We start from the raw sequence: 16,327 nt of genomic DNA, 5'->3' as shown, positions 1-16,327 counted from the left end.
TTTCTTGACACATAGTGGATCTTGAATAAATGTGTGTACTAGGCCCAGTGACAAGTGCCTTTCTTGTCTCTTTATAACAACGTATTTGAAGTAGATACTAACCTTTAGTTTTATTGATTTTATTCTATTATAGTTTAGTTTCTATGTGACTGAATTATCCTTTTATTCTTCTTTTCCTTGTTCTTTGACTTTAATTTGCTATTCTTTTTATAGCTTCTTGAGATGGAAGCTTAGAAATTTTTAATCTTTTATATTGCATTTAGAAATGTAAATTTACTTTTTCAGTACTGCTTTAGCTGCATCTCATGAGTTGTGAAATGTTGTAGTTTCATTAGTTAGTTAAAATATTTTTTAATTTCCCTGATGATTTCTTCCGTGGCTCATAGATCATTTACAGTGTGTTGCTTATATTTCTGAACATCTGGCTATTTTCTAGTTATTCTTCTATTATTGATTGCTAGTTAAATTTCACATGCTCTGTACGATTTCAGACTTTTGAAATTTGTTGAGATCTTATTTGGCCTATATTTTGATAAGTGTTCTATGGGCACTTAAAAAGAATGTCTATTCTGTAGTTGTTGGATCTGGTGCCCAGTGTGTCTCAGATTAAGTTGGTTAATTGTGTTGTTTAAATTTTCTACATCTTTATTGAGTTTTTTGTCTGCTTGTTCTATCACTCACTGAGAAAGGTATGTCAAAATTGCCAGTCACGATTGTGGATATTTGTTTTTTCTTCTTTTAGTTCTGTCAGATTTTGCTTTATAGATGGAAGCTTTAAATTTAGAGCATATATAAATTTAGAATTATCTTTTTTTGAAGATAATAGCCTTTTATGTCCTGGCACCAAATTAGCTTTTGGAGGAGATTGGGCGTGTTCGCGGTGGTATGGCTGTAGACAGATCCTCAGCATCTATTAGTCTGAAGACCACTTTATTTCACCTTTAGTTTCTAAGGATATTTTCAGTGGGTATAGAATTATATGTTGACCTTTTTAAAATAGTTTATTTACTTTTAGAGACAGAGGAAGGGAGGGACAAAGAGAGGGAAAGAACCATTGGCTGGTTGCCTTTCACACATCCCCTGACCAAGGACTGAACCCACAACCCAGGCATGTGCCCTGACCGAGAATTGAACTGGCAGCCTTTTGCTTTCCGGGTTGACACCCAGCCACACACTGTCAGGCCTATATGTTGACCTTTATTATTTTTTTCCTTCATTCCTTTAAAGATGTTATTTAATTATCTTCTGGCCTTTATAATGTCTGTTGAAAAGTTAGCTACCAGCCCTGGCTGGTGTAGCTCAGTGGATTGAGTGCGGGCTGTGAACCAAAGGATCGAGGTTCAATTCCCAGTCAAGGCACATGCCTGGGTTGCAGGCCAGTTCCCAGTGGGGGACCCATGAGAGGCAACCATACATTGATATTTCTCTCCCTCTCTCCTTCCCTTCCCCTCTAACAATAAATAAATAAAATCTTTAAAAAAAGTTAGCCATCAGTATTATTGTTGGTCCTTATAAGGCAGGGGTTAGCAAATTTTGGCTGACCTGTTTATATAAGTCAAGTTTTATTAGAACACAGCTATGCTTGTTTATTGTCTGTCGCTGCTGTCACTCTGCAGTGGTAAAGTTGAGTACTTAGATCACAGATGGTATGGCCGGTAATACCTAAAATATTTACTGTCTGGCCCTTTACAGAAAAGGTTTGCTGGCCCTTTCCTTAAGGAGATTTTTTTTTTTTTTACTCTGCATTCTTTTAAGATTTTTTTCATTCTGTTTGATTTTTAGCAGTTTGATTGCTGTGCTTAGTGTAGTTTTATGTTTGTCCTTTTCTTAAGATTTTTAAGTGAGTGGATTTATACATTTCATCAGTCTGGAAAAATTATTAGCCATTATCTCTTGAAATATTGCTTTTGTCTCATTTTCTCTCTCTCTTTTCTTTTTGGGACACTAGTTAGAGGTATTTTAGATATTTTGACTACATCCCCCATGCCTCTGATGTTGCTTTCTGTTTTCCATTCTTTTATACTTTTGTGCTTCAAGTTATATATATATTTTTTACCTGCATTCCAGTTCAGTAATTTTGTTTTTTGCTCTTTCTAGTTTGCTGTAAACCTATCTGGTGAGTTCTTTTAAAATTTTTATTAGGTCAAAAGGCAGTTTCATTTTTAGTTTTCTGAGGAAATTCCATACTGTTTTCCATTGTGGCTGCACCAGTCTGCATTCCCACCAACAGTGCACTAGGGTGCCCTTTTCTCCACATTCTCTCCAACAACTGTTATTTGCTGATTTGTTAATGGAGAGCATTATGTGTGAAATAAGCCAGGTGGTGTAAGACAAATATCATGATATCACCTATAAGTAGAACCTAATCAACAAAGCAAACATGCAAGCAAAATATAACCAGAGACACTGGATTAAGAACAAACTGAAAGTAACCAGAGAGGAGATGGGAGGTGATAATGGGGGGAAAAGGAAGAAGGGTTTTCACGAACAACTGTAGAGGACACATGAACAAAACCAAAGAGGGGTAGGATCAAGGGTGGGAAGTGGGGATGGCTGGGGCGGGGAGAGAGCTAGGGGGAAAATGCAGACAACTGTACTTGAACAACAACAAAAAGTTAATAAAAATATTATCAATTTATTTTCAGAGAGGGATAAGGAGAGGGAGAGAAACATTGATGTGCAAGAGAAACATTGATTGGTTACCTCTTGCAAGGCCCTAACTGGGTACCTGGCCTGCAACCTAGGCATGTGCCCTGACCTGGAATTGAACCAGTGACCTTCCAGTTTTTGGGTCAATGCCCAACCCTGACTCAGCCACACCAGTCTGGGCTGGTGAATTCTTAATTTCATATACTGTGTTTATCAGTTCTGGATGTCCATTTAGTTATTTTGTATAGTTTATACTACTTTGTCGATATTCCCTATCATTTCATCTACTTTGTCCATATTTTCCTGAACATATTAATTGTAATTACTTTAAAATCCCTGCCCAGTAACTCTAGTATCTGAGGTACCTATGGATCTGTTTGTTTCTTGTTTCATTCTTTCTTTTTTGTCATTTGTTCATGTTTTTAGCATGTATCTTAGATTTTGATTAGATGCTGAATATTTAGGATAAAAACATTGTTGAGGCTCTGGATATATATTTTTCTTCCAAAGTGGTTTGTGTGTTTTTCAGACAGGCAGATAGAGTAGTAGTAGACAAGTTTGATCCTGTTTAAGCTCAATTTTAGGCTTTGTAAGACCTTGATTATTTCAGTTTTTATCATACTCTTAGAAAATATCCTTACTCTTTCATCGTGGCCCTTCTGTGATCTTAACTGAAAGCCAGGGTATTTATCAAGACTTTTCTACTTGGGAGATACTTGAATTCCATTTTCTTTTCACAGCTGTGTGTGGTTGCTGAATTCTCTTTGCAGGTATTTACCTCCCTCCCACCTGTTTGCTGCTGGATTTTCTGAATCTTGCCCTGGGAAAATTGTAGCCAACTACTTGAGGGTGTTTGTACACAGATTTTTACATACCATTTCATTTTTTCCTTCTGTCTTTTTGCCCCTCAAGTTCTAGTCCTTTTGGTAAATCATCTATATCTATATATCTATATATCTGTATATCTATATATCTATATAAAATATATTAGATCATGACATATATATATGTATATACACATATATAATCATGACTCTTTTTTATTCAAAGCCCTCCAGAGGTGCCTTATTTAATTCAGCGTAAACACCAAAGTCCTTAGTATTATTTACCCTACTTTCATTGTCTCTTTTGCCTCGAGTGCTCCCCCCACCCAGTATCTGCATGGCTAACATCCTCATTTGTAACTCTTGTTCAGATGTCTCTTTACTTAACCTACTATGACCATTCTATTTAAAATTGTCTCCTCGTTTCCCTTTTGCATTCCCTCTTCCCTGGTCTAATTTTCCTTTATATCATCTCAGTACTTATACTTTAGCTATTTAATAAGTTTGTTGAATGATTTTACTTATTAGAACAAAAACTCCGAGGGTAAGGACACAAGGATTTCTGCCATTTTTATTCATTGGTTTGTCACAAATGCAAATATAAACCAGATGAGAATAGAGTGACAGAATCTAATGGAGGAGGGAATTTCAAGACGGAGAATTATTGGTCATTGTGTCAAAGGTGGAGGAATAATGTAAAAGTATGAGTTTTTTGTATTGGGTTTTTTAATTAGAAAGTTATTTGTTACCTTTGTGAGAGAAATTTTAACAGGAGTGAGAGAGAAAAGATTAGTAAGGGTTGAGGAGGTAGTGACAGCAATTGTAGACTTCCTAATTAGTGAACAGAATAGGAAAAATTCATGCATTTTACTTGGATAATTTGTGGCTCCTCCTTTTAGAGCATTTATAGATGGATGTTTAGGTAGCTGGGGTTTTCTGTTTTACTAACTATTGTTTTATTTAGTGCATGCTTTGTGCCAGAAACTATACAAGGTTCTAAGTATCATCAAGATGGCATAACCGAACTGAAAGTTTCTAACCTTTCACACTGTGCACATAGCTTACTGAGGGGTCTACCCCTTTAGCTGCATAGCAAACAGAAAAAGCAGGATTCTGACTTTTATCACCAGCCTTTTTTCCCTGCATACCTATTCATGTGTACAGTGCACCAGTTGGCATAGGAACAGCTTTTATTTGAGTGGTTCTCAAAGCAGGAAGAGGTGTGGTGCCGTGTTATACGTGTAGAAGTTTTGACAGGGCTTGAAAAACGTCCAGCCCTCCCCTCTGTAAAGATTTTGATGCATCCGTTTGGGCTGTGTCTCTGATTGGAATTTGCTATTCTTTATCACATTTTTCAGTCCATCATTCCTGGATTTAAGTTTCATGTGTTGCTTTCTATGGTGTATAAATTTGGGTGAGTGTTTTGAGGAAAAAGAAGGTAACTGTGTAGAGCACTGCACTCAAACTGATGAAGGGTCTTTTTAAATTTTTAGTCCATCATGAATGAATGCTTCAGTAAAGGCAACATATTTTTTGGATTATAAGATGCACCCCACTGCATTTGGAGGGATAATGGTTGTTAATGCTGCTGTTGAGTTCTGTTTACATTTACATTGGTGAAATACTATGTTACTTATGTTATTAAATATTTTACTGTAATTTTTGCTTCAAAAAATTTCCCCTAAAACCTAGGTGTGTCTTATTGTCCGAAAAATACAGTACAACAAAAAATAAATTACTAAGAAGATGAAAAAAAAGTTACAGGAAATGAAAAAAGACATGCAGAATACAAGCCCCCGTTTTTCTTAGATCGGAAGATATGAAGTTACACTGTTCATTGCTCTGTCAGCTTTCTAAGTGTGCTTGCTCTCAGTTCGGTGCATAACTCAGGGATTGTAACAAATGTGTGTGGATTGGTGATGGTTCCTGCAGCAGGCTTTTTCTGCTCACACTTTGAGTGGCACTGATACAGCGTACAGTGCTGCAGTCTTAACATTTTCCTTAATTTACACCGTCTTTAAATGGAGTGGGAGGTTTTAAAGACTTACAGATTATAATTTTTTAATGGCAATTTTTAAAATCTAAAAGTCCTGCTACCTCCTAAGTTCTTATATGTAACTGGAAAACTTAGTTGTTGCTTTATGTTGGTGCTGAAGTAGAGTGGCTTCCTGTTGATAGTAAGATTTTCTTTAACAGTCCAGTTACATAGTTTTCTCTCTTGTTTGAAAGTAGAAAAACAGGAATATTTTGAACGTGAAAGGTTATACCGCTTAACACCACAAGATGTCACTTATGTAAAAATAAAGTTGGTAACCTAATACTTAAAGTTGGAAAGGTACAGGGAAATAGTTAAGGAAGAACTAGGTAAATAAAAAAAATACATATTTGAAACAAGTATTGGTTTTCAGCAGAGGCAATGAAAGTATTACCAATTTAGCATTAATTTGAATCAACTTTCGATGTTTATCAAAGAGAATTTTTAAAAATATAAGTTAATGCAATAACATGTTAATAGACCATGTTTGAATTAACATATGAGGGAGGCAGACTTAAAATGACTCAATACAACTGAACATATTATGAGGATAAACTAGGGGTCATGGTATTAACTAACTCTTTCAAATCTTTATTGCTTTGGTAACAAGCAAAGAGGAGTTTGGAAAGAAATGTTCAATCTATATTAGAATTGTTATGACATGTCTGTGAGAAGTTGAATATCACATCAGGTTGAAATAGTTCCTAGGGTTTTCCTTGTCTCTTTTCTCTGAACCTCAAAGTTATTATTACTCTGCCCGTGTCAGGACAAAAGATACTTATATTTGTTGTTGAAGACTATCTTTTCTGTAAACACAGAGAGCAAACCGTTTGGCTGTAATATTGGGCCCCTGTTCTCTTGTTTGTAGTTTTGGAGAGTGTGTCAGGACCTAATGGTGGTGGGGAGGGACTCTGGTGTCTCAGAGCAGAAGAAATAAGTTTCCTTAGGCCATGAAAAAGATAGAACTGGTTTTAGAGGTTGGGACTTGTTAAAAACTGGCAGTTCATTATTCTTCACTGCTCACTTCTCTCTGAGGGTAGCACTGATGGAGAAGAATGATGGAGAACTCTTGGGAAAAAGTAAAGAGGATCAGAAATGAGAAAATGAATTTTCTTTGTTTTTTTGACATGCATATGTGTAATCACACTTTTTCTAGGAAATTAGTTCCTATAAAGTTTAGCGTTTAGGTTTTTCATTTATAAAAAGTATACATGCTCATTAAATAAAATAGGTAAATAACAAAAAGTTAAAAGAAGAAACCTCATATGTGGTAATACTAATTTTTCCCCTTTTTCAATGTGAAAGAGTCTGACATGTTTTAAGAAAGGGTAGTAAATTCATTACAGTGAACATTTGTAGTTATTTACTATTTGGTAATTGTATATCCTCAGATGTAGTTTTTATATATTACTGTCTCTACTGTTTAGATATATCCCAGTTGTGTTTTTAATTAGATAAAAGTAAGCCTTCCTATGATTTTGTAGGGTTAAGACAGGAAATACATATTAAATTATAAATAAGAATGAAGTTATTTAACATTGTCTATCATATTTCTAATTCCTATGAAAATGATATATTTTAATAGCTGTATAATGTGAAAATCTAAATATGGACTTTTCTTTTGTATAGGAATGAAGATCTAAAGCAGATGTTGGAGAGCAACAAAGATTCTGCTAAATTGGATGCAATGAAACGGATTGTTGGAGTAAGTAAAATGGATCATTTTGACTTTTGGAAAATGAACATGTATTGATTGTATTAAATATACATATTAAATATAATGTTAAATATCAAATTGAACATGCCATCTGCCTTTCTGTGTTAACTTAGAACTTTGTATCTAAAGTGTTTTGTAAGAAATACTGAAGTGTTAAAATTCAGAAATATGAGTTCTAATTCTGTCTTTTCTGTGTTTTGATTTCCCTATCTCTTAATATCAAGATACTTCTCCTATGAGATAAAGAGCACTAATCATTTTGAGGACAGATTATATACAGCAATATTTTGACTTCCTACAAAGAGGGATATTAATTAGCTAATGGATTTTTTTTGTCATTATATGACTTAAAAATTGTGAGTATGCTTTCTGTGTTTTAAGTTACATTAATTCCAATAGAAATGTTTTATTCAATTTAGTAGCATAGAGCTTCTAATGAGTATTAGTAAACATAAAAGCGTTGTCCAGTTTTCACTTGCAATGCAAAATCCATACAATGGGCTAATATTAGTTGGGGGTTTCTGTCATCAGAGAGCTAAAAATATAATGCAATTCCTAATTATTTTTAAAATCATTAATAAAATATTTTTGCAAGTTGTGTTGCACTTGCCCTCTTTGTATTTGGTTTTTTACATTCAGAGTGAAAAAAACTGTCATCATGTAGTGACTGTCTAATGCTTAATGGTTCTGTGAAACTGTTTTACAGAACTAGTTCAGTTCAGTGCAGTTACATGCACAAAACTTGTCTTTTTCATTACTACTATGCTTTTTGTCCACCATTGCCCATTTTATTTTCTATACATTTTTATGTAAGGTCAAAATGTAATAAAATTGTATAGTTGCACAAATAAACTCTATTGTAATAAGATGAAAACACAACTGCCACCATGTGGGAGCTTGAAATCTTCTTTCTTAAAATATCAAAGTCCAAATCCCATTTATGAAAGATGATTATGGATATCAGTATGTTCTGTTAAGAGGTGAGTTATGAAACCCAAATATAAGACTCAAGGACTCACAGTACCTGTAAAACACCTATAAATTACTTGATTGTTACATTCAGGTTTATGTTATTTGGTAATGTAGGGGGAAGATTCTTTTGTAAATTTTTCATTTGTTGATGTTATGCTGCATTTATGGACAGGTAGTTCTTGCATCACATGGCAGTTGTATGTGCTTAAATAATGCAGTCTCCCAGTCCCCCAACAACATGGTTAAAATTTCAGTTATTGTGGTATACTGATGTAGTAATTGCATCTGTATAACCTTCACCATCAACTCTTCAATCCACAACTCAGTATGTGGATAACAAATGTCCATCACAATCAGTGAAAAGTTATGTCACTTCTTTCACAGTTTTTTAGTGATTGGGCACTGCATTTTGGCCAGTTCATGCATATAGCATGTAGTTGTGTTTTCTTCTTGTTTTCCAAGGAGAAACCCACTTGATATTTTACAAAAATCAATAATTGAAAGAGGGATTTGGTTAATAAAGATGAAATGAAAATGCAGCAAAGAAATGATAACTTGGGAAATTAAAATCATAGACTGTACATGGAGTTACACCAGAATAGCTGACTGAGGGAATGGTCTCACTGCCACTGTTCGAGCGAGAGACTCCAAATATGTAGCTGGAGGAACTTAGTGCCGGTGACTTTTCCATGCAAATGAGGAAGCCAGTTGTGATGAAAAGGATGGAGATACACTAGAGGAAGTGGTACTGCCTACAAACTTCACATAATTCATGACAGTGAAAGTGCAAAGGACGAAATGTCGAAAGGAAATCCGAATTTGAAAAGGAGTTTGGTAATCTACCAAGGAGTAGAAGAGATTGCTCAGGATCTTAAGTTAAATGGTAAAAAGGCCAGGCCATTCAGACTACACTTAGTTAATGCTGTCTCTAATGTTCTAAATTATACTGCACTAAATAGATGTTAGTTTTACTATTTTCATTTTTCTGTGTACTTATAACTGACAGAAATAAAGTTTTAGTGTTTTTACAGAATTTTTAGGAGTCACAGATCATTTGTAACTTTATAATTGATTGCCAGATTGCTTTGTTTTTAGTTTGTATTCCTGTAGGTTACAGTCCTAGACTACCACGTAAAGCAAGTACTTCTCTTAATTATTTCATTCATTTTTGGCTTTTACTTCCTAAAAAGGTAAATTATTTTACTAAATCTGAAGATACTGTTGAAATTCCTAAATCTGAAAATGTTGTACTTTTTGTCATTCCTCTTTTAAACTGATAAATAAAAATCACTGTTCTCATAATCTGGATTATTTATCATAAATATAGTTTAACTGTAAATAAATCTATCATAAAGAAGATACAACTATATATGCCTATTAGTTATAGACTGTCTCTCGTCAGGAAGTTTGTATAAGGGTGAATTTCAAACTTAGTCTTTTAACTGTAGGAAAATGATAAGTAATTAATTATTTTTTCACTTTGCATAATGGCCTCAAGATGATCTATCCATGTGTCAACAAATGGCAAGATTTCCTTCTTTCTCGTGGGTGAATATTATACGTAGTATTCATATTATTCGATGCTATTCATATATATGTACAATGAACATATATATGTGTGTGCGTGTCTGTGTGTATCACATATGTTAAGCCATTCATCTCTTGAAAAGACGTTTAGGTTGTATCTATATCTTGGCTATGGTGAATAATGCTGCAGTGAACTTGAGAGTACAGGTATCTCTTTGAATTAGTGATTTTATTTTCTTAGGCTTTATTCCCAGGAATGTAATTGCTGGATCTCTAGGAATGTCATTGTTCAAAAGTATTGAGAAAACTCTATACTTTTTTCCACGGTGACTGTACCAGTTTACATTCTCACCAGCAATGCACAAGGCTTCCCTTTTCTCCACATCCTAACCCATACTCGCTGTTTCTCTCTTTTTCTTTCTTTTTTTTTTGATGATAGTCATTCTCATAGACTTGAGGTGACAACTCATAGATTCAGTTGGCATTTCCCTGACGATTAGCGATGCTGACCATCTTCTCATGTACCTTTTGGCACTTTAAACTTACACAGTGTTTACATATCTCAGTAACCTGGAAAAATTTTTTTATAATAAAGTGATATAAGTACACATTTGTAAATTTTCAAATAGTATTGAGGTATAAAAAGTAAAAGTTTCATCCTCAGACAAATTTAGAGCCAGATTTTAGAGCCAAATTGTCAAGTTCTACTAAAAATTATTTTTGAATTTTGGTTAGGATAATATGGAATGTATATATTCATTTCTCCTTTCCCTTTTTCTGACTTTCAGTGGCATTATATTTGTAGTTTATAGTTTTCATCATGGAAATCTTGTGCATTCCTATTTAGAGGCATTCCTGTGTATTTTAAAATCTTGGTTACCATTATGAATGGTCCCCTTAAATATATGTTTAAAATTATTATTGGCATGTAGGAAAACAAATGACTTCCCTGTGTTTTTGCATTTGGCTTTATCATTGAACTCTCTAACCTTTGATAGCTTTTTGGAATCCCTGCTTGTATTTTCTTGATAGATAATTACATCATCTTGAAATTATGAGAGATTTATGTTTTATTTTCAAATATTTTTATCTCCTTTGTTTTCTTGTAGTTTTGCATTGATAAAGCTGCATTATGGTCCTGGCTGGTGTAGCACAGTGGATTGAGTGCCGGCCTATGAACCAAAGGGTCCTGGGTTCAATTACCAGTCAGGGTACGTGCCTGGGATGCCGGCCAGTCCCTGGTGGTGGGCTCTCAAGAGGCAGTTGCAGTGATGTTTCTCTCCCGCTCCTTCTCTCTGTCTTCCCCTCTCTAAAAATAAATAAATAAATAAAAATCTTTAAAAAAAGTAGGGGATATTTTCAAATTGTTCCTAATAAGAATAGATTTTAAAAACCATACAAGCCAGCAAATAACCAATCTAATTAAAATGGGTAAAGGACTTAAATAGGTATTTATCTTAAACTTCAGTAGTAGGTAATATTAGGGCCACTGATGATTAGATGGTAAATTATGCTAGGCAAGGGGGTATCCTGTATCCACTTATTCCCCAAGTGGTGACTAATGGGTAGGTCATTGTTTTCCAAAATATCTCAAATGTACCATTATTTTTCTCCTTAGTACTCTTTTACCACTTCACGTATATATGGTATCGTGTCCTGCACCCCCAGTAGAAGGTGAGCTCCAGTGGGCAAGAACTGTGTTTTGTTCTTGGGTGTATCCTTCAAGCCTAAAACGGCCCCTGGTATGTAGTGACCCCTCAGGAATTAATTGATTGATTAATTAATTAAATTGAGGTGGGGAAGGAAGGAAGAGAGCAGCAGAAACATTGATTGGTTGCCTCTTGCATGCCCCTAACTGGGGACCAGCACTCAATCCACTGAGTCACACCAGCCAGGGCAGGTGATATTTATTGATTGATTGATTGGTTGATTGATTGCTGTTTTTCTTTTTTAAAAATATATTTTATTGATTATGCCATTACAGTTGTTCTATTTCCCCCCTTCATTCCCCTCCACCCTGCACACCTCCTCCCCCACCATTTCCCCCCCTTTAGTTTATGTCCACATGTCTCAAGTTCTTTAGATTCTATATTTTCCATACTATTCTTGCCCTCCCCCCATCCCTATCTGTTTTCGACCTACCGCCTATGCTACTTATTCTCTGTACCTTCTCCCCTTTTCTCCTCCTCCCACTCCTCTGTTGCTAACCCTCCATGTGATCTTCATTTCTATGGTTCTGCTCCTGATCTAGCTGTCCTCTTAGTTTGCTTTTGTTTTAGGTGTGGTTGTTAATAACTGTGAGTTTGCTGTCCTTTCACTGTTCATGTTTTTTATCTTCTTTTTCTTAGGTAAGTCCCTTTAACATTTCATAGAACAAGGGCTTGGTGATGATGAACTCCTTGAATTTGATCTTATCTGAGAAGCACTTTATCTGCCTTTTCATTCTAAATGAAAGCTTTGCTGGGTAGAGCAATCTTGGATGTAGGTCTTTGGATTTCATGACTTGGAATACTTCTTTGCAGTCCCTTCTTGCCTGTGAGGTCTCTTTTGAGAAATCAGCTGACAGTCTGATGGGAACTCTTTTGTAGGTGACTGTCCCCTTATCTCTTGCTGCTTCTAGGATTCTCTGCTTCATTTTAATCCTGGCTAATGTAATAATGATGTACCTTGGTGTGTTCCTTCTTGAGTCCAACTTCTTTGGGACTCTCTGAGCTTCCTGGATTTCCTGGAAGTCCATTTCCTTTGCCAGATTGGGGAAGTTCTCCTTTATTATTTGTTCAGATAAGTTTTCCACTTGTCGCTCTTCCTCTTGCCTGTCTGGTACCCCTGTAATTCGGATGTTGGAGCATTTAAAGATGTCCTGAAGGTTCCTGGGCCTCTCCTCATTTTTTTGAATTCTTGTTTCTTCATTCTTTTCTGTTTGGTCATTTTTTTCTTCTTTCTTGTCCACTCCCTTGATTTGAGTTCCAGTTTCCTTTCCATCACTATTGGTTTCCTGTGCATTTTCCTTCATTTTAATTAGTTTAGTGAATGACTTTGACTATAGGTTTTTTTTCTCCTTCTCTCAGGTATTAACATCCTTTTGAATAGCATTGGGTAGAATGAAGTGGAGGAAGCCTTAGGATAGGATACAGTAGGATAGGATCTCTTACTTTAAGTAATCGTTGAATAACTGAAGGGGCCCTAGAGAACATTTAGTCACTCTCTTCCTACTTTACAGATGAGGACATTGAGAGAGGTGAGAATATCATATAAAGATTTTTTAGCTGTGGCATTTTGTGAAACTTTAGTGTTACTCAGCATATTTTATAAAATACTCAAATAATATCACAGGTAAGGAAACAGTGTGAAAAGAGTAGCTTGTGGTAGAGTATTTTAAAGCTGTCTTCTAAATAGGTCTTCTGAGAAATTGCTACCTGAGGTTATAATGCTTAAAATATCACACAGTAAAAAAAAGTATCACTTCCGCCAAGATGGAGGCATAGGTGGATGTGCCGTGCCTTCTCACACAACCAAGATTAGAGAAAACTAAATATTAGCAACAGAAAACACAGCCAGAACACGGAAAATTGAACTTTTCAGAAGTCCGTTAACAACAAATTCTTCAGCCTGACCGGTAAGGGGCGAAACCAGCAGCTGGCAGAGCAGGGTTGCACAGGAGGACTCGGCCAGACACACTCAGGCCCGCGGAATCCAGGCGCAGGGTCAGACCTAGTGAGCGACCCAGCGAGCGACCAGGCGAGCGACCGCAGGGGAGACAGCCGGCCCGGGGCTGCGTGTTGACTGAGGTCGCGCATTTGTGCGCGGGTGGACAGGCGAGGGAGTGGGCGGTTGGACGGGCCGGCAGGTCCCCACGGCAAGCGGCAGTGGAGGGCGCCGCCATTTCCCTGCTCTGACCCCACCTCCACATACAGCGTCATAACCCAGCGACTCTGAGTGGCCTGGCCCAGGTGAACCACCTAAGGCTCTGCTCCTCCGCACCCAGCTGTGTGAAGCAGCAGAGGGGGTCGCCATTTCCCCGCTCTGGCCACGCCCCCACATACAGCGTCACAACCCAGCGACCTGGGAATCCAAGGCGCCGCTTCTCACACTTAAAGGGCCCGAACAGACCAAGAATGGCGCAGGAGGATCTCAGAGCCCCAGAGCCAATAGATCTAAGCATTGAAGAAATAGCAAAACTCACAGACGCACAGTTTAAAACATTGGTGATCAGGATCCTCACAGAACTGGTTGATTATACGGACAAATTAGACAAATATATGAAGGCGAAACTAATTGAAATGAATGGAATTGCACAGGACACCAATAGCAATGAAAAGGAAACTGGGACTCAAATCAATGGAGTGGACCAGAAGAAAGCAAATAATGGCCAAACAGAAAAGAGTCAAGAAGCAAGAATTCAAAGAAATGAGGAGAGTCTTAGGAACCTCCAGGACATCTTTAAACGCTCCAACATCCAAATTATAGGGGTACCAGAAGGGGGAAAGGCACAGCCACCAGTGGAAAACTTATTTAAACAAATAATAAAGGAGAATTTCCTCAATCTGGCAAAGGAAATAATAGACTTCCAGGAAATCCAGGAAGCTCAGAGAGTACCAAAGAAGTTGGACCCAAGAAGGAACACACCAAGGCACATCGTAATTACATTAGCCAAGATTAAAATGAAGGAGAGAATCCTAGAAGCAGCAAGAGCTAAGGGGACAGTCACCTACAAAGGAGTCCCCAACAGACTGTCAGCGGATTTCTCAAAAGAGACCTTACAGGCAAGAAGGGGCTGGAAAGAGGTATTCCAAGTCATGAAATCTAAAGACCTACAACCAAGATTGCTCTATCCAGCAAAACTTTCATTTAAAATGGAAGGGCAGATAAAGTGCTTCTCAGATAAGATCAAATTCAAGGAGTTCATCATCACCAAGCCCTTATTATATGAAATGTTAAAGGGACTTATCTAAGAAAAAGAAGTTAAAGAAACATGAACAGTGAAAGGACAACAAACTCACAGTTATTAACAACCACACCTAAAACGAAAGCAAACTAAAAGGACAGCTAGATCAGGAGTGGAAACATAGAAATGAAGATCTCAAGGAGGGTTAGCAACAGGGAAGTGGGAGGAGGGGAAGGGGAGAGAAGGTACAGAAAATAAGTAGCATAGACAGTAGATAGAAAATAGATTGGGGGGGGCAAGAATAGCATGGGAAATATAGAATCTAAAGGACTTGAGACACATGGTCATAAACTAAAGGGGGGTAATGGGGGGGTAGGGTGGAGGGGAATGAAGGGGGGAATAGAACAACTGTAACAGCATAATCAATAAAAAATAAAAAAGAAAAAAGTATCTATTAAACATTTGTCATAAATAGATAAAATGAATACCTTGTGTCTTCTTTGATTGTTTCTTAGATATGGTGTGTAATTCATAAAGCATCCTTTTCAAAAAATAATCCTTTACTTAAAAACTTTGTTTGTGGCTACCAAAGTCTAGGCTTAAAATACATAAAAACATATTCTGAGAATGAGACTGAAAGAAGAATACAAGTACACATAAAACTGAAGTAAATGAAAATAAAAACACACTAGAAATCCAAATGAAAAGTAATATTTGACAAATTTTAGAGGAAATTAGGCTTGGGTGCCATAATGAACTAAATGTTAGTAGATGGCTCTATAAGGGAAAATGATTAGAATTTGATGATGCTCTACATAGAAGGTTAGAACACAGAAAAGTAAAAAGAATTGGGTTGGAGTCATGATACAAGGGGGGCCCCCAGAAATCTGGGCTGACCTTCTAGTGGGCAGGCCCCTTGTAGTACAGGCTTCCTCTGTTAGGTGGGTGTTCTAGGAACCCATCTGCAGTGTATCAGTTGGCATTGTGAGAGGCTGTGTTTGACTTCAATGAATTTTTTTTGAAGACTCAACACACTTGGCCCATTTCATGATGGATGATTTACAAGTGCACCTGCCCACACCACACTGAGTGTTCAGCATTTTTTGACCAAAAACAGCATGACCCCCTGCCCTACCCTCCCTATTCACCTGATCTTGCCCCAAGCTACTTTTTTTTGTTTCCCTGGATGAAAAAAGTTCTCAAAGGAAAATGTTTTGCCAATGTGGAAGAGGTAAAAGAAAAATGTCAGAAGCACTTAGAGGCACCACAATCAATGAGTTCATAAACTGTTCTGAGCAGTGGAAAAAAAAAAGTCTTGATAGGTGTACTGCAGGTGACTGAAGTTTGAAAGTGTAAGAATAAATACATTATTTTTAATAAATAAATTCCAGGTTTTTGGGGGTCCTCCCTCATATGAGCATAGGCATAGAGGAGCGAGAGAATATTCTAGTAGGGAGTAAGTAGATCGGTTCACTTTGGTAATAGCATTGATGTAAAACCATAACGGCTGATGAGCTTAATTAGGGCAAAGTGTGAGGATATTTGAACATTAAGTGAAGTAGTTTGAACTCTGAGGCAATCAGGGGCTTATGAAAACTTTGAGCCAGGCTTAACCTCTCAGTACTGTCCACTATGGATAGGAGGAGGAGACTGGGAAAAGCCCTTTGTGAGGTGGTACTGACCTGTGCTAGGAAGTAGCAGTAAGAAGGGATGAGCTT

General features: G+C 36.8%; 1 protein-coding gene across 2 annotated transcripts in view; it reads left to right on the top strand.

Moving 5' to 3' along the window:
* The window catches only part of AP3B1 (adaptor related protein complex 3 subunit beta 1), a 262,282-nt gene that overhangs the window by 22,480 nt on the left and 223,475 nt on the right, over positions 1-16,327 (top strand). The window contains exon 2 of one of the 2 annotated variants that reach the window (XM_053664477.1): positions 7,138-7,213. In XM_053664477.1, the coding sequence (XP_053520452.1) occupies positions 7,138-7,213 (76 nt within the window). Of the gene's footprint in view, positions 1-7,137; positions 7,214-7,562; positions 7,582-16,327 lie in introns of those variants that run through there. The other variant, XM_053664478.1, reaches the window with a different exon arrangement.

The sequence above is a fragment of the Artibeus jamaicensis genome, unplaced genomic scaffold (genome assembly GCF_021234435.1).
Source record: "Artibeus jamaicensis isolate MK-2021 breed Jamaican fruit bat unplaced genomic scaffold, CSHL_Jam_final contig_373, whole genome shotgun sequence".
NCBI lineage: Eukaryota > Metazoa > Chordata > Mammalia > Chiroptera > Phyllostomidae > Artibeus > Artibeus jamaicensis.
Note: the sequence above shows the minus strand (reverse complement) of the source record. Positions and strands in the feature narration are given on the sequence as shown.